The sequence below is a fragment of the Macaca fascicularis genome, chromosome 11, assembly GCF_037993035.2.
Source record: "Macaca fascicularis isolate 582-1 chromosome 11, T2T-MFA8v1.1".
Lineage (NCBI taxonomy): Eukaryota > Metazoa > Chordata > Mammalia > Primates > Cercopithecidae > Macaca > Macaca fascicularis.
Window position 1 is genome coordinate 30,130,426 of NC_088385.1, and position 22,812 is coordinate 30,153,237.

Genomic DNA, 22,812 nt, shown 5'->3' on the forward strand with positions numbered 1-22,812 from the left:
TCTTTCAGCTTTACGGGATTCACTGGCATTTGTCTATAGTCTATGTGTGGGGAGAATACTGAATTGGATGTTAGGAAACTTGGTTCTGATAAAAGCTTTATCTCAAGCTCACTATGCAAACTTGAAAAGTATTTACATTTCTGCTTCACATATAATATGAAGAGAATATCACCTGCCTTTCATACCTCTCAGTTCTTTAGAAGTTCTGAAGTAGAACTGGGCATGGTGGTTCCTGCTTGTAATCCCTGTACTTTGGGAGGCTGAGGTGGGTGGATCGCTTGAGCCTGGGAGGTGGAGGTTGCAATGAGCAGTAATCGTGCCATTGCACTCCAACCAGGGTGACAGCCTGTCTCAAAAAAAAAAAAAAAAAAAAAAAAAAGTTCTGAAGGATAGTATTAATTATTAAGTTATTGAGAGATTTCTATCTTTCAAAAAGAAAACTTCCTTAAACTCTGCAGTTTCTCTTAAGGCTTCATTCAGATTTATCAGTAGTACCTTACAATGCATCACACGTTGCCATTCCAGGGTATCCTCAAATATGTGAGACACTGGGGGAAGGAGGTCCTTGCCAGTGCCTCTTGGTGTGTGGGTCATCATTTCTGGCTTTAGCAATTCCCCAATTTGAGCTTGAATTTTAAATCAAAGTGTAATAAATGTGTATCTGTACCTGTGTGTTAGTCCATTCTCGCATTGCTATGAAGGAATACCTGAGACTGGGTAATTTATAAAGAAAAGAAGTTGAATTGGATCATGGTTCCACAGGCAGTGCAGGAAGCATGGTGGCATCTGCCTCTTGGGAGGCCTCAGGGAGCTTTTACTCATGGCAGAAGGCAAAGCGGGAGCCGGCATCTTACATGGCAGGAGCAGGACCAAGAGAGGGTCGGGGAGGTGCCACACGCTTTAAACAACCAGATCTCATGAGAACTCACTATTGCGACACAGTACCAAGGGGAAAATCCACAAGCATGATCCAATCACCTCCCACCAGGCCCCACCTCCAGTACTGGGGATTAGTTTTCGACATGAGATTTGGGTGGGGACACAGAGCCAAACCATATCAACATGTGCAGTAGAAATCACCCCTGGTTTGGGAATAACCCCAGTCCAACTTGGGGGACAGGGTGATGGAAGTGGAATAGAGTTTTCTATTTATCAATGCTGATGATGTAAATTTGCATGGAAAAGATAAGACCTGGACAGGTAGCAAGCTGAAGACTCCAGAGGAGACTCTGCAAGTGCAGATCTATAAAGATCTGGAAGATTATAGTAAAATTTGGCTCAAAAATCATAAAAAGGGAGTGAGCAAAGGATGACCAAGGGTCTTAGTTTAGATCTCAAACACTGCCAGGAAAAGGAAAATATATTTCAGGGTAATGGAAATTATCTGGGCACCATACAAGGACTTTACCAAGTCAAGTTAAGCTGGCTAAGAGGAGAGCAGCACTAACCTGGACTCCTGGTGCTTCCTGTTGGGAGCGTGATGGTAGATCTTACTTTCGTAACAGTCTGTTATGAAATAAGCTTCTCTTTTACCCACAGCTGAGGCTTGCAATATTTTTCTTAAATCCTTCAGCAATGAAAATTTACAGGCTCAACTGAGGTCATTTGATTGCAACCCTAAAATTAGCTGAGTATTTTCACATTTGCAGTGTCCTAAGGGAGGAGGACCTAAGGGAAAAGCCATGAATCAGTGGACTAGTTCAACAAAACATGATCTGAGCTTCAACTGCATTCCTGTTCTGTGCTGAGAATATAAAAATTAATGAGGCAAGGTCTCTGCCCTTTAAGGGTTTGTGATCTGACTAGGAAGACTGACTTAGGAAGAGATCGTCAGAGTCTAGTGTGATGAATGTTACAGCAGTGATACGAGTGAGAGGAGAGGCTGTGGAAACTCGGCAGGGAGGAGGTGAGTCCAAAGGAGATTCCTTGGAACAGGGCGTAAATTTTGCCGTCAGCTCTGCTAAGCAAGAGTGACATGGTTAAGAACTCATCCCTGCAGTCTGACCAGATCCTTTGGTCAGTGCTGCTCACAGCAAGATGATTTAAGGCAACTGGATCTGCATTCCAGGGTATTGTCGCAGCATCCCCACACTTGCTCGGCAAAAGCTTAGAAGCCATATCAACAGAGGGCTGCCTGTGGATCATGTTATTTTGGTCCATAGGATAATTAGGTTAAAGGCAGAAGGATGGTGATGTGATTTTTTTTCACTATACCCTACAGCAGTGCTTTTTAAACTATCTGGGTAAAGAACAGGTGTTTCTCCCATCCACCACCAGTTCATTGTAAAATACAATTAATTATGGAAAAATGATCATGGGTTTGGCTGTCACAGCAATGTTACATTTTTATAAAAGCCTCTAAATGCTTATTCTTAAATTCTGCATTCGATCTTACCAGTTTGCTGGTAAGAAAACCACTGGTCTGCAGACCACATTTGGAGTAGCCCTGCTCTGTAGCATGAGGTCCTGTGTCTGTGATTTGATTACCAGGCAGGGCAGTGGAGCGCGGTGGTTCATGCATGTGCGTACTGAAGGCAGACCTTGTGGTTCAAATCCTGGCTTCCTCCCTTCATAGCTATATGACTTACTCAAGTTATTTGACATTCTAATCCTCAGGTTTCCGCATCTGTGAAATAGGGACGATGCATTTGCCTCCTGGGACTATTGTTAAGAGTAAAGAACAGAAACCAAACACCGCATGTTCTCACTCATAGGTGGGAATTGAACAATGAGATCACTTGGACATGGGAAGGGGAACATCACACACCGGGGCCTATTATGGAGGGGTGAGGGGAGGTAGGGCATTGGGAGTTATAACTGATGTAAATGACGAGTTGATGGGTGCTGACGAGTTGATGGGTGCAGCACACCAACATGGCACATGTTTACATATGTAACCTGCACGTTATGCACATGTACACTAGAACTTAAAGTATAATAATAATAATAAAAAGAGTAAAGAGTAATGCATGTAGAGTGTAGCACAGTGTTCACTAATGGTGGGGGTGGGGTAAGAAGAGGAGGAGGAACTGTTACTGTCATTTTTATCTTGTTTTTTAACCCAATGAACATTGTGAAAAAAGTAAGTGATCATGTTGCCTCGTTGGTTTTTGCCATGGGAACTCTGAGAGCCAATGTGTGGACAAGTGTGCGGAACACCACAGCGTGCATTTACGGGCCGGCCTCTACCATGCCTCAGCGCTGCTCTCACTGCCCTTGTTTTCTCTTGAGCACATCACCACTCACTCACTGAGTCAGGGCTCGCCTGTGCTGGCTGATTTACACTGACAGGGTTTCCCAGCCCGCTTCTGCCTGGTGTGCTCTGCCAACCTTGCTGCAGGCCAGACCTGAAATGTCATTACCTTGCTCAGAATCAATTTATTGCTGTTCCCCGACCTAGCACTCAGAATCTGCGTCCTTCATTCCTTCCTCAGCTCCCTCCCAAGCTGCTGTGTAGTAATATTAACAAGAAGTCGTTGGGAGAATTCCCTGAGCCCTAGGGTGAAGATAGATTCCAACAGAAGAGATTTTCTTTTCCCTATGCCAGGCTCTTTAGAGTGCTATGAGTCTGAGAAAACTGTACTGAATCATAGCACGAGGCGTTTTGCCTTTCTGCCCCACCTACTTACTTTGCCACCACCACCACTTAGTTCATTGGTGAGTTTGGGCCACAGATCCATCCAAGTGCCAATGTGTGGTTAAAATGTCTAAGGATGTTACCCCACCTTTCCCCTGCAAAAGCAACTTTTCTTACAGTACCCAGGAAGAGGGGATAGGAGTCAAGAAGTTTGGGGAATATAAGGAAGGGAAAATTGACTGACTTCTGAATCATCCTTGCCCTGGTGATGGCTTGCTTGGCATTGTTGACTGTGTCATATGCCCCCTTGTGGCCTTGAAGGGCTTTGCGTGTCTGGGTTGGTGGAGTCCCTTACTCCTCTCAGGTCAAACATTCCCCTTGGTTTTGGCCTGATAATTCCTCAACATTTTACAAGCTCTGCAGCTGCTTTAGAGACTTTCATTTTAATATAACTCAGTGCTAAGGGCTGAAAATGAATTATTTCATTTATATTTTATGCATTTTTAAAATAATCTGTGTATTATCAGAATAGAGGTCTCTATATTGCCATTAGAGGGTTTTCTTACTGGAAAATCTCATGAATCCGTAACACTTGTTTAGAATTCCAGAATATCCCCTTTCAAGGTAACTCATATGATCAACTTTAATTAGCTGAGACATTATCTAAATAACTGTAGTAGTTCCCCCTTATCCATGGAGCATATGTTCCAAGAGCCTGGTAGATGCCTGAAACTGTGGGTAGTACTGAACCCTAGGCATAGTACTTTTTTCCCTATGCATATATACCTATGATATAGTTTAACTTATAAATCAGGCACAGTAAGAGATTAACAATAATAAACTAGGACAATTTTAGCAATATGCTGTAAAAAAGTTATATGTTCTCTCTTTGGCTCGCTCAAAATACCTTATTGTATTGTGCTCACCTGTTTGCAGACCACGGTGGACCACAGGTAACTGAAACCACAGCTAAGGGGGGACTACTGCATGTCAATTCTTGAATATTATTTCATGTACAGTTTATTACAATGTTTTTATATATAGCTCTTAATGTGCATATTTGAATATAAAGGAATAAGTAGTTCCAAGAATTCACAATCTAAAAGAAATAAATTTTAATCAAGTGATAATGAAGAAAGAAAATGATTAGCTGAGCATCGTGGCTCACACCTGTAATCCCAGCACTTTGGGAGGCTGAGTGAGTGGATTGCTTGAGGCCAGGAGTTCAAGACCAGCCTGGCCAACATAGTGAAAATTTGGCTCTAATAAAGATACAAGGCTGGGTGCGGTGGCTCAAGCCTGTAATCCCAGCACTTTGGGAGGCCGAGACAGGCGGATCACGAGGTCAGGAGATCGAGACCATCCTGGCTAACACAATGAAACCCCGTCTCCACTAAAAATACAAAAAAAAAATTAGCCGGGCGTGGTGGCGGCGCCTGTAGTCCCAGCTACTCGGGAGGCTGAGGCAGGAGAATGGCGGGAACCCGGGAGGCGGAGCTTGCAGTGAGCCGAGATCGCGCCACTGCACTCCAGCCTGGGCGACAGAGCGAGACTCCGCCTCAAAAAAAAAAAAAAAAAAAAAAAAGATACAAAAATTACCCGGGTGTGGTTTTGCATGCCTGTAATCCCAGCTACTCAGGAGGCTGAGGCATGAGAATCACTTGAACTCAGGAGGTGGAGGTTACAGTGAGCTGAGATGGTGCCACTGCACTTCAGCCTGGGCAACAGAGTAAGACTCTGTCTCAAAAATAAATTAATTAATTAAATGAAAATGAAAAAAAAAAGAAAATGATGACAGAAAATGTCTTAGAATGTGCCAAAAGAAAAAATAGCAGCAGCAGCAGCAGTGGCATTGCTAATGTTCATTGAGCGTGTTGCCCTCTCTACTATATTTCCGATAACTCTTGACTCCTTTCTTTTTAGGCATGACAAATTCTTATATGGGAAATAATTGTAGACCATCATTTATTCAGGATAATGAGCTCAGACATTTAATCCTTAAGGTAACTGAAGATATATTTGTCTAAGTTGTATATGTGCTTTCATTGCTGTTTGAATACGAGGCAGATTTTCTTCCATTTGCTTCCTGTGATAAACATGCAAGACTCCATGTTACACCATATTTCCTTTAATATAGAAATTTAAAATAGAGAAGTAGCCATGTGTTACTAGTTTGTGTTAATGAAAGTAGAGACAGAGGATAGGCACTTTCTACACTACAGAGCAAAGCTTGTCTTCAGCGCTGAGCATGTTATACTACCTATCTCTCACACATAGGATCTATTCGCCATGATCACCACCTCCTTCAAAGCCGTCAGCCTGACATCCTGTTCCCTCAGGATCCTGTTCTTCTCGGAGGCCAGTCATTGCTTAGAGTTGTTAGTGCTTTGACATTTCTGTCCTCATCATTTCCTGTGCATGGCTTTTCAGATTCACCGGTCTAGAGGGGAAACTGTGATCATGTGATTGGCTTCTCTTGCCCTCGGAGGTGATAAATGTCTTGGTCATGAGCTGTGTGACTACTAGGTTTTAAGCGATAGTTGAATTAAATAGAAAGATTCTTCATACACATTTTTGTCCATTTTTCCTTTAATTAAAAAAAGCCACTCTTTTATTTGAACAGCTGAATTTAAATATAGCATTCCTGGCAGGGATATAAAGGATATTGTGTGGATAAAAAAATTTTTGAAGGTGGCAAAATGTACGGTTTGCTTTCGAAGCTTTCTGACCAATCTGTATATGCTCGTCAGTCACACCTTCATGGAACCCTGCTTCTGCCCTGCAGAGCATGCCCAGCAGGAGTGCCAGGCTCTTCCTATGTGGCCATATGTTCCCACTTCCATGCAGGCTGCTTCATGGGATTTGCTGGGTAGACCTTATGAGAGTAGCTGACACATTAGTTTAGAATGAGTGATGCCTTATTATTATTTAAAAACTATAACTAGGTGTACAGTGCAATGTCTTCATTGCTTCCTTGTCCCCAATCTGCACAGTCCTCCTGCCTCAACACATCCACAGGTAATTGTTGTTCTGCATGCAGTATAGTAGGATTTGGTAAAGGTAATTTTATTTTATTATTATTTTTTGAGACAAGGTCTGGCTCTGTTGCCTAGGCTGGAATGCAGTGGTGCAGTCTCAGCTCACTGCATCCTCAGCCTCCTGGGCTCAAGCCATCCTCCCATCTCAGCCTCCTGAGTAGCTGGGACGACAGGTGTGCACCACCACGCCCGGCCAATTTTTCTAGTTTTTGTCGAGACAGGGTTTCGCCAGTGTTGCCCAGGCTGGTCTCAAACTCATGAGCTCAAGAGATCCGCCTGCCTCGGCCTCCCAAAGTGCTGGGATATAGGCTCATTTAGTGCTGTATATAGGCTCATCTATAGCACCTGGCCTAATTTTTAAAGAAACGTCTCAAGTAAATATTCTGCAGCCAAACTTTTCATGTCCAAAACATTAATTTAGAATAAGATTTCAACATGACGTTCTTTATAAATCAGTTTGCATCTTAAGAACATTTCTTAAAATTAATCTTACTAGCTCCATGAAAACTAGCTCAATAAAACTAGTCTGTTAGTTTTATTGCCACAATAACTCCCTCAGAATCTGAATGTGTGTATGTGTATAAGAGACAGACAATATTTTTAAATATTCACTTTTATTTTCTTAAATCCTAGACTGCAGAAGGCTTCTTATTTGTGGTTGGATGTGAAAGAGGAAAAATTCTCTTCGTTTCTAAGTCAGTCTCCAAAATACTTAATTACGATCAGGTATTCAAACGTCATGATTCCATATTCTAATTGGAGATGGAAAACACACCCACACATGCACACACACACACCCACACACACAGGTGACTGACAGTTTAGGGTATCACTGAAGTTTCAAGTTAGTGACGTGGAATCCAGTCCTACTGGGCACTGACTTTGCAAAGAAGAGGCTCTTTAGAGACTCACTGGCTGCTCAGGGGCATGTAGGGATTCCCATGATTCAGGGTTTAGTCCTCTGCTTTTCAGATTCAGAAACTTGATCCGCCTTAGAGAGTCCTAGATATAGACTTATATTAACCACACAGGTTTTTTTCTAGAATGAAATGTCTACCTGCCAAACAATTCAGCCTACTTGTATTGGCTGGTCCATTAGTCCTGTTGTCTATAGGAATGTTTGCTTGGGTAATACAGGAATTCAGAAGAGGGGTGGCCACTATGGGTCAGGGAAGGCATCACACATGAAGTAGGATGTCTGCGAGGCTTGGCAGAAGCGAGATGTAGAGAAGGGGAGGAAACATTTCAGGCTGGGAGAAAGAAGGGAGTCCCGAAGTCTAGGGAGTCAAAGGCAATTTGGCTGGAGTGGCCAAGGGATAGGGAAGGGGTGGTGAGTTCTGAGGAATGGGACTATATCAGCAAAGGCATAGACCTGGGGATGCTGTGCATATTGGGAGTGGTGGAATGGGAAGTGAGAGGTATTCTGGGTTGGATTTTACTTATCAATAGTATGGTAATTTTTTAAACAGTATGGTAAATGTCTGATAAAGTCACAGATATTCTGTGAATTTCTATATTATACTATCATGTAATCTCTTTTTTTTAACAAGGACAAAAAAGTTCAAAATAAATCACAATCATTTACAAGTATCATGTTAACAAGAGTTACAAGATGTAGTGGAATACTAGCAATTAGTGTTTGTATATGGTTTGTGTATATCCAGGGATGGTTCTATATGCATGTATTTTTTTCTGTCTACAAGTATCACCCCACTTTGAACACTAAGCTCATGTCACATAGTGTCATGAACGTATCTTTGAGCTTGAGAAAAATCAACCTTTAACAAAAAAGGACATTTATTGTATGCATCAAGAAATGTAGAAAAAGCATGGTACTGATTTTAAGTGAATGTCTACCTTATGAATAGGCTAGTTTGACTGGACAAAGCTTATTTGACTTCTTGCATCCAAAAGATGTTGCCAAAGTAAAGGAACAACTTTCTTCTTTTGATATTTCACCAAGAGAAAAGCTAATAGATGCCAAAAGTAAGTGTCCATTTCTGCATGCTTATTATTTTATGTAAATGTAATGATCACCTAAAAGTTTAGCTACACGGTGTTTTTAATACAGCTAACTAAGCTTTTATCAAACGAGAATTATTTTGTAAACTTTACATCATAGTTAATATATATAGCTATATAGAAAATTCCTGTATTCATACAGACATATACAAACACAAATGCATTCATATGAAGATGCTTTGTTTGGGGAAAATATGATTCCTTCATATTTGCTATTTTTCGTATTTTTAGTAGAGACGGGGTTTCACCATGTTAGCCAGGATGGTCTCGATCTCCTGACCTCGTGATCCACCCGCCTCGGCCTCCCAAAGTGCTGGGATTACAGGCTTGAGCCACCGCGCCCGGCCGCTATTTTTCATATACAAATAAAATCCTTACAAGAAAGTGTCATTTTGGATAAAAAATTGCTGAAGTTCCCATTATTTAGCTACATGCTAAAAGACAATTATCCTCTTGTATATGGATTAGGTCTTTTCTGTATGAAAGACCTTGTATAATTGCGTTTGGGAAGTGTAAGTATTTTTTCTTCTCTGAAAATGCCTAGTACCAAATAATTATATGAAATATAAAACAATTGATTCCTGTAATAGTTGAGGTTTTTTTCATTTTTTAATTTAATTTTTATTTCATTTCACTTAAATTAACTTTGTTCTTCCCCATTTGGGGAAAAAAGAAAGATAAATTGCAAATGTCTATAAGTTATCAAAATGTGATTGCTTGACAAATACATTTTTTGGGTGTGTTTCACTTTAGGGTTTACTGTACAATCATGCCATTGCTTTAAAAAACTATTTCCTTTCTCAATAATAGATGATCAGAAAATGTTGGAAGATAAATTTCAAAATTATTTGACAATATTCTTTTCCACCTGTTCTCTCACCCCCTTCTGCTACAAAAGCTGGTTTGCAAGTTCACAGTAATTTCCATACTGGAAGGACACATGTTTATTCTGGCTCAAGACGATCTTTTTTCTGTCGGATAAAGAGTTGTAAAATCTCTGTCAAAGAAGAGCATGAATGCTTACCCAACCCAAAGAAGAAAGGTATCATTTTGAAATGTCAAGTGATGCAAAGAGTGGATATAAAATTAATGTCCTAAATATTTTCTGTACAGAAAAAATAAAATATATGGTCAAGGGAAATATTTGAATCCAAAAGCATCTTAAAAATAAGATTTTTTTAAACCAAAATTACTTAGATTGGTTCATCATATCTTTCGAATTTATCAGGTAATTACATATTGTCTTTGTTACCCAAGATTTTAATGGTATTATTGAAATTGTAGTTTGGGGCCTATCAAATGGGAAAAAATCACAAGAGATAGAAATAAAACTTTTGCTATGAAACTTCATTATTACTCTTTAAAATATAAAAGTTAGATGTTAAAATAAAAAAGTCAGTAGTACAAGAGCCTGATCTGACTAATTTTGGTGAAAGTTTCTTAAGATGTTCCAGGTGTGATTTTAATTTTTTATGAGATATTGATTCTTTGGTAAATATCTCATTTATTTTCTTATGATCCTTTGCTAGATTTGTCTTGCAGATATTTACTTTTTGAATTGATTAAATAGTCATCTATATAACTTAATTGGGAAATTTCGGGGACTACAAAATGTCTCATGACTTTTTTGCCTAAGAGCATATTAAGCTATTAGATATAGGATTTCGTAGGCAAATTTCAACATGGGATTTGCTTTCCTATCCTTTAAAAGGATATTTATATGGAGCCACAAAATTCAATTTATTTACAAGTTTTGGTCAGAATGTTTCTTGACAAACACCTAAAATGATAATTGCTAATACTCATTTATTTAACACTTACCCCGTGCCAGATACTGTGCTAAGTAAGTGTTTTAGTCCTCATGAAAATACTATTCTTTTTAAAAAATTTTTCAACATTTATTTTAGATACAGGGACTACATGTGCAGTCTTGTTGCATGGGTATATTGCACTAAGGTAGTGAGCATAGTACCCAGTAGATAGTTTTTCAACCCTCACACCCTTCCCTCCCTTCCCCCCTAATAGTTCACAGTGTCTGTTGTTCCCATGTTTATGTCCTTATATGGTCAATGTTTAGCTCCTAGTTATAAGTGAGGACATGTGGTATTTGGTTTTCTGTTCTTGCATTAATTCACTCAGGATTATAGCCTCCAGCTCTATCCACATTGCTGCAAAGGACATGATTTCATTCTTTTTTATGGCTGTGTAGTATTCCATGCTTTATATGTAGCCCACTTTTCTTTAATCCACCATGGATGGGCACCTAGGCAGATTTCATGTATTTGCTATTGTGAACAGTGGTGCAATGAACATACAAGTGCATATGTCTTTTCAGTAGAATGATCTGTTTTCCTTTGGGTGTATACCCAGTAATGGGACTAAAGATTCCTCCCCAAGTTGTATTTTCTCCTAGCTTCTTTCACAGTCTTATTTCTAAAAAGACCCCTGCACATTGGCTGTGCTGAGGGGAAAATGATTGGGATAAACCTGAGATCATTGTGTGACAACAGTAGATGTTGGTGAATGAACAGTTTATTGAGTGCCTACTATGTGCTGGGTACTATGCCAAATGCAAAGGACACACTAGGGAGCAGGCAGACAAGTACTGCTGTAGTAGACCTTATGTGAGATGGCCCTCATATACTACAGACAGCCAAGAAACATGTAAACTAATAAGTAGGTAGTGGAAAGTGTGATGCGAATGACATCTTTGCTGAATTAATAGTAGTTTTTGAATACTGAAAGATTATTTTCACAGTTTTTTGTTACTATTCACTTTGTAACAATTACAGACACAACACACTTGTGCAGTGGTACAGTCATAGCTCACTGCAGCCTTAAACTCCTGGGCTCAAATGATCTTCCCAACTCAGCCTCCCAAGTAGCTAAGACTACAGATATGTATCACCTCATCCCTCTAAGTTTAACATTTTTTATAGAGATGGGATCTTGCTATATTGCTCTGGTTGGTCTCAAACTCCTGGCTTCAAGCATTCCTCCCACTTCAGCCTCCCAAAAGGCTAGGATTTCAGGTGTGAGCTACCATGCCTGACTACAACACACAAGTCTGTCTGCAGACCCTGGACATTAAAACTCAGGCATCTCCTCTTTCCAGGAAGCGATCCCCAATACCCTCCCAACTGTGGTGGCTTGCGTCCCAGGTACCCACATCAGTAATCCTGAGCTTCTCTCAGATTTGCTGCTCTTCTACACTGTATTGAAATTACTTAACTTTTTGATACTTTCCTCCCTCACTGGAATGAGAGCTGCATTTCCGTCTGTTGTTTCTGGCCCATGATAGACATTCAATAAACATTTCCTGAAGGCATAAGTGACGATCCTCTTGTCCTTTGTTCCTACCTGACTGACCGCATAACCACTCTCAAATCCACAGGAACAATTATAAATTAAATGAATGAATATACATTAAAATCTTTCTCTTTTACCTAAGGAAGCAGTTTCAACATATTTTTTAGATTTTGTCTCAAGAAGTTTTTAGCAAATGCTATGGACTGAATTGTGTCCCCAGAATTCCTATGTTGAAGCCTTAATTCCTGACATGAGGGTATTTGGAGATTGGGCCTTTGGGAGATAATTAGGTTTGGATGAGGTCATGAGGATGGGGCCCTCATCATGGGATTAGTGTTCTTGTAAGGAGAGGCATCAGAGAGCTCTTTGTCTCTGCATGAATGCAGTGAGCAAGGGAAGGCCATGTGAGCACACAGCAAGTTGTTGGGTATCTGCAAGCCAGAAAGACAGCCCTCACCAGAACGCAGCCCTGCTGACACCTCCATCTCAGACTTCCAGCCTCCAGAACTGAGAGAAAATAAGTTCCTGGTGTTGAAGCTACCACATCTGCTATTTTGCTATGGCAGCCCAACCTCAGACTGCAACCAGCTTGGATCATTTTCTATACCATAGTTCTCATGAGAAAGAAATCTGAAAAGGCTCTGCCCTGAGAACTAAAGGCATCTGGGCCTTTCTGAAAATAAATGTCTGTTAATTAAATTGGCATCTTAAAATTTGGCTTCAAATATGGAACTAGAAGTCACAAAGCAATAGCAGGACTCCACCTTGTCTGGGCTTCTCCTCCTTTCTGTCGCTTTCAATTCTTCCTCTCATTGTTTTGTGAAATTCTAGACAACACATGACCAAATATATACATTCTTGGAGGATTTTCCTAGATATGGGAGCTCAAGTCAGTCACTGATGATAATCTTGGACGTCTAATAATCTGCAGTCTTTTAACCCTTTGCAAAGATACAAGAAGGAAAGTGGGATGTCCTCTGTAGAACTCTATAGCCCTGCTATAGTATTTTGAAGCGGGTCTTTTAAATATTCAATTTTCAAACAAAAATGCATGTGTATAGTCATATATTTAAGAAAAAAAACAACCAAGCAGCATTCTTGAAAATGTGCTAATCAAATTTTAGTCCTTCCATGGGTTCCTAAAAGGATTTTTTTATTGCAAGTTTTACAGATGTATAGAAGAAGTAGGAATGATTTCTTTCCTTTGAAATACGTGATAATCTTACTGGGAAAATATAGATATTTCAAGAATATCTGGCAAATGGTCAATTAGAGTTAATTCATAGTTGAATTCTGTGAGGAACTAAAGGAACAAATAAATTTTTGAGTCGCTCTGATGTTCCGGGTTCTCCCACTAGACTCTGCCTCCCAACAGCCATGCTGTGGGACAGAGTAGAAAGGGCCTGGGCTCTGAATTCAGTAGGGTTTTTTAGTGTCAGGTCTGCTGCTTAACAATTGTGTGACCTTAGGCAAGTTTCTCCTAATATATGGAAAATGGGTGGGACTGGGTGAATTGTTTTCCCCCAAAGTTTGTATGTTGAAGCTCTAGGCCTCAGTGTGACTGTATCCATAGTTAGAGCCTTTAAAGATGTAATTAAGGGTAAATAAGGTTATAAGGGTAGACCCCTATACAATATTTCTGTTATTTAAGCCACCTAGTCTGGAATTTTGTTATGACAGCCTGAACAGACTAATACAGTGGGTAATAACAGCATCTCCTGAGAGTGTGGTTGGGATCACCTGTGACTCATGCAGTGCTCGGCTCCTAGGAAGCACTCAATAAATAGTAGCTATTTGCAGCTCAGAAAGAAGAGAAGAGAAAATGAAAGAGAGAAAGGAGTGAGTGAATAATTATTAAGATTCTACTATATGCCAAGCACGTTGCATAATTACCCAGTTTAATCTCCCTAACAGTTCTGTGCAGAGCATCCTTGTCTTGCAGACGAGGAAACTGCACTTTTAGAAGGTTGTGTAATTTTTCTAAAGTCACATAGAGAGTGACAGAGTCAGCAATCTCGCTTTAAAATCTGTATTCTTTCCACTATGCCATGCCACCTACTACATTAGCTTCCTAGATGCCAAAAGGTTTTAGTGAAAGAGATTCTGGATGATTTTCGCAGCAGACACACAGTGAGGGAGTGGGCGCCTGCTATAGGAATGTGTTCCTGCCCACACAAGGGTGTTCACTCCCATGCCAGGCTGGGCCACACAGATGCCTGCACACACAGGCAAATATCTTTTCAAAAAGGAGTTTTGAATCTGCTCAAGCCCTGGAACCAAGTATTCACTTAACACAACAGAGTTCTGTACCAAAGGCACAGGCCTAAGCAGTGGTAAGGGAATGTGTCAGAAATCAGTCCTTGCAGGACCTGGTTTGAGAACTGCCTATAGACAGCTGGTCCAGGATAAGATAACTGAAGAATGTAAACCCTGATTGCCACCTGGATGACCTTGGTGAGGGTCGTTTTGTCTCCTGCTTTAACCAAGGAGAGTGTCTGTCAAGTGACATTACATGTTGCATATGATCGCTTTGAAATTACTCTTTCGAATAGTAATTAACCAGTGGAATTCACTGTGGTTTTATGTATGTATGTATTGATGTATGTATGTATGTATTTATTTATTTATTGAGATGGAGTCTTGCTCTGTCACCCAGGCTAGAATGCAGTGGCTTGATCTCAGCTCAGTGCAACCTCCGCCTCATGGGTTCAAGTGATTCTCGTGCCTCAGCCTCCCAAGTGGCTGGGATTACAGGCACGTGCCACCACACCTGTCTAATTTTTTGTATTTTTGGTAGAGATGGGATTTCACCATTTTAGCCAGGATAGTCTTGATCTCCTGACCTTGTGATCCGCCCACCTCGGCCTCCCAAAATGCTGGGATTATAGGCATGAGCCACCGTGCCCGGCCAATTCACTGTGTTTTAAGACCCCTCATTATTAATGATGAAAGCCTGTGGTTAGTAAACGTGTTTTTCTTCCCTTTTACCATGACATGTCAGTTACATTTAAACTTAGAGGAAGACTAGAGAGCAGCCCTTTTTATTTTAATTGAAAGTTGAATTTAAGATTTATGGAAAGGTCATTTCTCAGGATTTCTCAAGATGAGTTACCCAAGTTTATTTCTGATTTTGCATTATGTTTGAGATTTTACATAATAAAAGATTTTTTTAAAATAACGACGTTTTAAAAAATTATTTATATCCTGAATCAAACCTTCATGTCATGGATTCAAACTTTGAAAAAGCTTCTAAGGTAGAGAGACAATTACTTGGGTATCTGAACTTGTGAAATTGCAGGCTGATGAAGGACGGATGACTGCCACCAAGCGTCTTAAGTGTTTCTTAAATTTATCTTCGTGAGATAATTGTGCATGAGGAAGAAGTACAACAGTACACCCAGAATCTGCTTGTTTCTTGTGCACGTATGGCAGATGCTATCTGTCAGTGCCCCATGGTGTATCCCCCCCAGCACCCACCACTGCAGACAGGGTGTGCCACTGGCTTCCAGTGTCCAACGCCAGGACTCTGCCTGACCTCTTCCTCTGGTCTTTGGAGCCAGTTCTGCTTGTGGCTCCAGGAACTTGCACGTTTCAGGTACTTTATTAGCTTCCTTCTCTTCCCTGTCTCACTTCCCAGTTCCCTGCCAGTGTTTCCTGGGACCACCCCTCAAATTAACTTCTTGTATTTGAATCCTTGTTTTGGATCTGCTTCCTCAAGAGTTTAAGTGAAGACAGCAAGACACCAAGTTGAGAGACCTAGCCTGCAACGTGTTGAGGAAATATTTCATAAAGGATTTTGAAAGGATGTCCTGTAAATTAAGGCAGTGTTTAGGGTAATACAGGCTTTTTCTCCCTCCCCTCACCCCTACACACTTTTGGGAAATCATGGAGTAGATGACACTTGAATCTAGCCTGTGGAGCTGATGTAAGTAAATAGTTTGGCAAGGATTGGGCTCATGACTCCAATGTTTAGATAAAGAGCTAAAGAATTATTGGGATAAGAATTTTTAACCCATTTCCCATTTGTCCTGAGAATACTGCACTGGTAGCGAGCTGTATTTTTTCTTTTCTAAACAGGAAATGGATTAAATGGGATTAAAAAAAAAAACTTAGATAGCTGATCAAATGAATTGCAGTTGATAGAATTACACAATCCCAACTAGAAAATTGCCAACTGAATAAATGTTCACAGTGAGAATTGAGGGACAGTTAGATTTGGAAATATAGATAGTAAACCCTGTTGAAAGAGAGAAATAAATGCAACAAGCTAGGTTCTGTGTGATGAGATTACATATATAAATAAAAAATATACTTTCTGAAGTCTCTATTTTCAGTAGAGTGGAATATTTTTAGTCAGTATCATTTATAAGTTTGCAGGAATGCCAAACCTGATGTATAAGCCCTTTTATTTTTAACTACCATCTGCTTTTGTTAATATGAATGAAAACCTTTATTCATACTTACTCAATTTTAATTCCTTTGAGGTATCTGGGTTGTTAGGAGGAGGTAGAACCTAAGATGACCCCCAGATTTCTCTTTGAACTGCCTAGGTTGATCGTGGCACCAGTAAACAGGGTAGGGAATAGGTGATAAAGACTGGGTTTGGGTTGGAAGAGATAAGGAGTTTTGTAATTTAGGGCATCTGTGGCCTGGGAAGGGAGTGCTGTTTGTTAGATGTTGGATACAAGGTTTTATGCGTGGCTTACAGCCTGCCCTCTGTTCCCTGCTTTATTTTCCAGTCTTTCCCACTGCAGCATATGCTTCAGCCGCATCTGACTGCTCGCTCTCAGTTCTCACTGGTCATTCCCTCTGACTGGAACACCTTTGTACCCCTCCCCTTCTGTCACCCAGGCAACTCCTATTTGAACATCTTTGGTGACAGAGCACTCACTATCAGCAAATGGTGTGGCGTTAGTGGTTTAGAAAGTGGGCTCTGGAACCAGCCTGAGTTTTAACCCCAGCTCCATCCTGTACCAGCTGTGATCTTGCCATTAACTCAGTTTCCAAAGACAATGGAGATGCTAGAACATCCCACAGAACTATTAAGATTAAATGAGTTATACGTTTAATGCACTTAAAACAGACTGTGACACATAAAGTGGTCTCTAAATCTTTGCTATTATCGTTAACTACTATCTTATATGACAGTTCATATCACCTTCTATTTAAACACAAATTTAAAGGATTTATTGTAGTGGAAGTTTTACCAAATAGTGCCAATTTAAAACGTTGATTGTTCTAATCTTTTCTAAAGCTTACCATAAAAACAGCTGTTTCAAATAATTTTTTATCAGGCTTTTCCCCTACTTTTTAACCTTTAAATCACTTTTGTGGCATGCCGTAATCTGTATCCTACTCATCGTTTATGCCAGTATTGGATTTATTGTTTGCTTAAACATGATATTTGAGCATATAGATTATTTCCAATTTTTTATTATTTTGGTGGACATGCTTGACAAGCTTCTTCCTATGAGTTAATTGCTTCGGATTTTCCTAAAAAGTGAAATTTGTTTTATTTTTATACTTTTCATTATAAATTTCTCCAAGTGTTCTTTAAAATGTTTCTATAATCTATTATAACGTTATATATCTATTAACCATTATAAGCACTAACATAAGAAATTTAAGAATGCATACATAATGACTTAAATGTCTTTTTAAACTTTCGAATATAAGTTACAATATACCAAAAAACTTAATAAGCTGAAAACAGTATTGCAAGGGGGCATGAGGATTAATTTTTCCAACAGATGTAAATTACTGTAATTTAAAAAATTGACTTGGAAATATATTAAGTCATAGACCTAGTTAATACTAAAATAAAGCAACCTGTTTGCTTTTTCATGTAGTACATACAATTTAGTTCCTGAGGAAAATAACCTATTAATAATAAAGTCATGAAATAATCAAAATTGATGATATCTTTTCAATGGAATACCATTCCCCTTTCATATTTTAGCATATTTAAAGAGCATTTTATAGCACAATTATCACTATTGTAGATGTCAATATAAGAAATTTAATGATTTATTTATAATGATCTAAATGTCCTTTTGAAAAATCTTTGAATTAGAGCATAGAAAATTCTATACTATCCACTGCACTGGTTACTTGAGAAGCTGGCCTCCAAATATTGTTGGAATGGAAGAAGAAAGGAACAGTAAGAAAGACAACAGTAATTTTACCTGCCTTGTGGCCATTGGAAGATTACAGCCATATATTATTCCACAGAACAGTGGAGAGATTCATGTGAAACCGACTGAATTTATAACCCGGTTTGCAATGAATGGAAAATTTGTCTATGTAGATCAAAGGTAAACATTTACATGTTATAATGATTAGAATTCAATAGGATATTTGAAGCTATTAAAGACGTGTCTTAGTAGCACTGCTAGATTTTTTTTTTTTTTTTTTTTTTTTTTTTCTGTTTCAGAACAGAAAGTTTAAATGAAATAAGGATATGGACATGTCAGTAAATTTGTTTAAGCCAACATGTAAACTCGAAAGAATGTCTCTTAGCCAGTGGTGCAGAAACTGGACATGGTCTGTGCCCACGATTTTACTGGCAAAAGCTAGTAAGAGCACAGCCTGGATTGGGTGGAGGCCTCATGCCTGGGTGTCTGTTCTGTGTTGCGGCTCTAGTCTGGCTCTAGGGCAGCCAACAGGAGCCCAGTGATGTGCATGGTCACTCATCCCCTACCCTGTGCACTTCTTTACTATCCTGACCATATGTGGGCCTACAGTCTTCTGGGAGGGAGTACACTCACCACTTCTGAAGTTTATTTTCAATTTTAAAACCAGGGCAACAGCAATTTTAGGATATCTGCCTCAGGAACTTTTGGGAACTTCTTGTTATGAATATTTTCATCAAGATGACCATAGTAATTTGACTGACAAGCACAAAGCAGGTAGGTATGCATTGAGCAGAAGACATTTTGGGGAATTCAAGATGACAGCTTTAACTCTTAACTTCCCATTCCTGTGAAATTTGAAATTTGAATTATTCCTCACAACGTTGATTTTTATAGTGGTAGACTGTTATGCTGATAATTATCTTTTCTCATTAAGTTCTACAGAGTAAGGAGAAAATACTTACAGATTCCTACAAATTCAGAGCAAAAGATGGCTCTTTCGTAACTTTAAAAAGCCAATGGTTTAGTTTCACAAATCCTTGGACGAAAGAACTGGAATATATTGTATCTGTCAACACTTTAGTTTTGTAAGTAAATTTTTATGTTAAGACCTTTATATTGATTTCAAATGAGTCTCTTTGCTTTTTTCCTTTCATCTTGCTAAATCATTAAAACCATATGATCCTCTGGCCTTTTATTATAACTTGAGATTTATCTTTTGAGTAAGTCATTTACTGTTCAGTGACATTAGTTCTCAGAATTAAGCTAAAAGTTTTCATTTTTGTAATATATTCCTTCTTACTTGATATAATAAGTGAGGGTAAAGGCATTTATTCAACCATTTTCTTCCTACCTTCCATGGCCATTCAGTAAACAATGCAGACATGGATTTCAACTGTGCATTATTGTAAGAAATTGTTTTGTCCTCCCTGTCATTTTTATGTGCACATCTTGTAAGCCTGGGGTGCCACCATGTCTGTGTAGGCATGCCCAGCATGGGGGAGAACAGAAATCCAGCCCAGGTGTTGCTTTAGCAGGCCCTGGTCTGTCGCTGTGTCAGCCTGAAGGAAGAGCCAAGTTCTCCCGATTTTATAGTAGACTAGGATGGCCCCATTCTAAGTCTTACTTTATTTCTGTAAGTTTCTCTTTGAAATTGCTGTAAGGTTTCCTTGAACCAGTTGTTTCCTTATCTACAATACCGAGTGAAAAATAATTTTTTTAAAAGTTTAATACCTCCAGTATTTTCCTGTCATCCATCCCAGTAATCTTTGCCTACTTATTATTAGTACATGAACTAAGAGTTTGTTATTGCGAGAACACGTACTTTATAGGGGAATGGGGCATTTGGCAAATGCCATGATACTTAGCACTAATGTCTTAATAGACCTTGATTTCTGGTGGTGATACTAACAATATGTGTAAATAAAACATAAATGGGCCACAAATTGACAAATTAAATATATAGAGCTTGGTGTAGTTGCTATAACAGTTTCCTTCACCTCAGAAAACAAATCATCTATGGTGTTTTTAATTCTAGGGGACATAGTGAGCCTGGAGAAGCATCATTTTTTCCTTGTAGCTCTCAATCATCAGAAGGTAAGCTTAGTTTCAGATGATGGAAGACTTATTACTAAGACGTATTATTAAGACTATTATTGTCTTTTTCTGGCCTGGAGAGGGGAAAATTTGAAGGTGAAATTAAAAGGAGTTCTACAGGTTAGGTTATAGGAATCCCAACTTTGGTTTAGAAGAGACTAAGTTCAATGAGAAACAGATATCCCATTTAAACCCCCAAAGGTATCACCATATCCCCCTCAAAATTTCCACAGTGCTTTGCTCACATTTCTGTTATAATCTTGCATTGTACTGCAGTTAGTTGTTCATTCTACTTGCTTTCCAGTATACTGAGTTCTTTAAGAGCAGGAATGATGTTTTATCCATTATTCAGCCCTAACAGCTAATGTCGTTCCTTGTCAATTGGACAAATTAATGAAAAGTATTAGGGGGAGTTTTTGCTTATCTGTGTTAGTTTTTCACCACAGGAATATATTAATGTATTACTTGTAAAAATAAAAATCTTAGGTAACGTTGAAGTAGTATTGCTGTGGAAGTTAAAGTGGGAAGAGACTGGACTCAAGGGTTACAAGTCACGATTGTGCCCTCAGTGACTTTCTACACATTTGATTCAAAGAGCATCATGAATTACATTTGTAATGCAATAATGAGTGTTTTCTAACATTTTTGGATACAGCTAGTCTGTTTCTTTTAAGGAGAGAACTGTGAAATTATTTGAATTGAAAGAAAGATAAAGTCCTTAATTGAATGTCCCCTTTTCTGTTACTTAGAATCCTCTCGACAGTCTTGTATGAGTGTACCTGGAATGTCTGCTGGAACAGTACTTGGTGCTGGTAGTATTGGAACAGATATTGCAAATGAAATTCTGGATTTACAGAGGTAATGTTTTATTGCTGCAAATATTTTCAAAACTAAAAATGTCATATTTATAAAACCAATATACAAAAATCAGTAGTCTTCCTATATACAAATAATAACCGGTTTAATATAATGGAAAATATTATCTTTACAGTAGCAACAAAAAAGATAAATTTTACAAGAAATGTTCATACCAACATGAAAAAAAACTTTAAAATTCTCAAAGGTGCATAAAAGATAACTCAAATAACTTCAGATAGAAGCTGTTTTTCAACAGGAAGACAGAATGTAAGAATGTCCTGTTCCTTAAACTAAACTGTGAATATAATGTGGATCTAGTCAAAATAACCACTGTGTAGCCGGGCATGGTGGCTCATGCCTGTAATCCTAGTACTGTGGGAGGCCAAGGCAGGTAGATTGTTTGAGTACAGGAGTTTGAGACCAGCCTGGACAACATGGCAAAACCCCATCTCTACCAAAAAAAAAAAAAAAAAAATTAGCTGGATATGGTGGTGCACACCTGTAGTCCCAGCTACTTGGGAGGCTAAGGTGGGAGGATCACTGGAGTGGGGTGGAGGGAGAGGGGCTGGTGGAGCAGCATCAAGGCTGTAGTCAGCTGTGATCCTGCTACTGTACTCCAGTCTAGGCAAAAGAGCAAGACCCTGTCTCAAAAAAAAAAAAAAAAAAAAAAAAATACCACCATGCATTTTTTTTTGGAATCCAACAGATTATACTAATCACTTTAAAATATCTAGAAATTTATGAAAAATAAGAAAGTAATAAAGTGAGACTAATGCTATCAGATATTAAAATACATTATAAAGCTATGACCACTGAAACATTTTGGTGTGACCCACAAATAGATCAATGTAAAATACTATATTTCAGAAACATCATCAAATGCACATGGACATTTATTATATGGTAAAAATTAAAAATGACATCTTAAATCAGTAGGTAGAAATGAATTAAACATTAAAGGGCATTATGATAACTGTATAACCATTTGGGGGAAAAATAAAGCTAGACTCTAATTTTATTCTTTACACTAAAATAAATTCCAGATAAATCAGAGCTCAAAGTAAAACTATAAAACTAAAGTTTTTCAAGAATACATGTATGAATTTTTATATTCTCAACTTGAAAAGTCCTTTCTAAACATCACAAAATCCAGAATTTATAAAGAAAAATATTTGGTAAATTTAATTGTATGCAAATTAGAACCTTACACGTAACTATATCATTATAACAATGTTAAAAGAGAAATTATAAACTGGACAATGTGTGAATTTCATACAGTAAAATAGACAAGCTATCTTAATGTATATACAGTTTTATTGTGTAAAGAATAAAATACGCTTTATATTAAACCTTATGTATTTAATTTTATATATCTCTCTATATTAAACATTATAGTATATAGAATAGTTATTTTTTTTTTTTAATTTTCTTTTGAGGCAGGGTCTTGCTCTATCCCCCAGGCTGGAGTGCAGTGGTGTGATCATGGCTCACTGCAGCCTGGACAACCCGTGCTCAAGCGATCCTCCTGCCTCAGCCTCCCAGGCAGCTGGGACTACTGGCGCACACCACCATACCTGGCTACCTGGCTTATTACATTTAAAAAAAAATGACACAATAAAAGGCCAGGTGCAATAGCTCATGCTTGTAATCCCCAGCACTTTGGGAGGCCAAGGCAGAGGATTATGTGAGGCTAGAAGTTCAAGACCAGCCTGGGCAACGTATCGAGACCCCCATCTCAAAAAAAAAAAAAAAGAGATTAGCGAGGCATAGGGGTGCACAG

At 38.8% G+C, this 22,812-nt stretch overlaps 1 protein-coding gene across 16 annotated transcripts in view; it reads left to right on the forward strand.

Annotated features, from left to right (window-relative positions):
- The window catches only part of BMAL2 (basic helix-loop-helix ARNT like 2), a 75,871-nt gene that overhangs the window by 41,851 nt on the left and 11,208 nt on the right, over positions 1 to 22,812 (forward strand). For 13 of the 16 annotated variants that reach the window (XM_045364901.3, XM_074006462.1, XM_074006464.1 and 10 more), the window contains 9 exons: positions 5,501 to 5,580; positions 7,249 to 7,341; positions 8,484 to 8,601; positions 9,536 to 9,679; positions 18,020 to 18,260; positions 18,748 to 18,854; positions 19,015 to 19,165; positions 20,116 to 20,174; positions 20,924 to 21,032. In XM_045364901.3, the coding sequence (XP_045220836.2) occupies positions 5,501 to 5,580; positions 7,249 to 7,341; positions 8,484 to 8,601; positions 9,536 to 9,679; positions 18,020 to 18,260; positions 18,748 to 18,854; positions 19,015 to 19,165; positions 20,116 to 20,174; positions 20,924 to 21,032 (1,102 nt within the window). The remainder of the gene's footprint in view (positions 1 to 5,500; positions 5,581 to 7,248; positions 7,342 to 8,483; positions 8,602 to 9,535; positions 9,680 to 18,019; positions 18,261 to 18,747; positions 18,855 to 19,014; positions 19,166 to 20,115; positions 20,175 to 20,923; positions 21,033 to 22,812) is intronic. The other 3 variants (XM_045364905.3, XM_074006468.1, XM_074006469.1) reach the window with 1 other exon arrangement.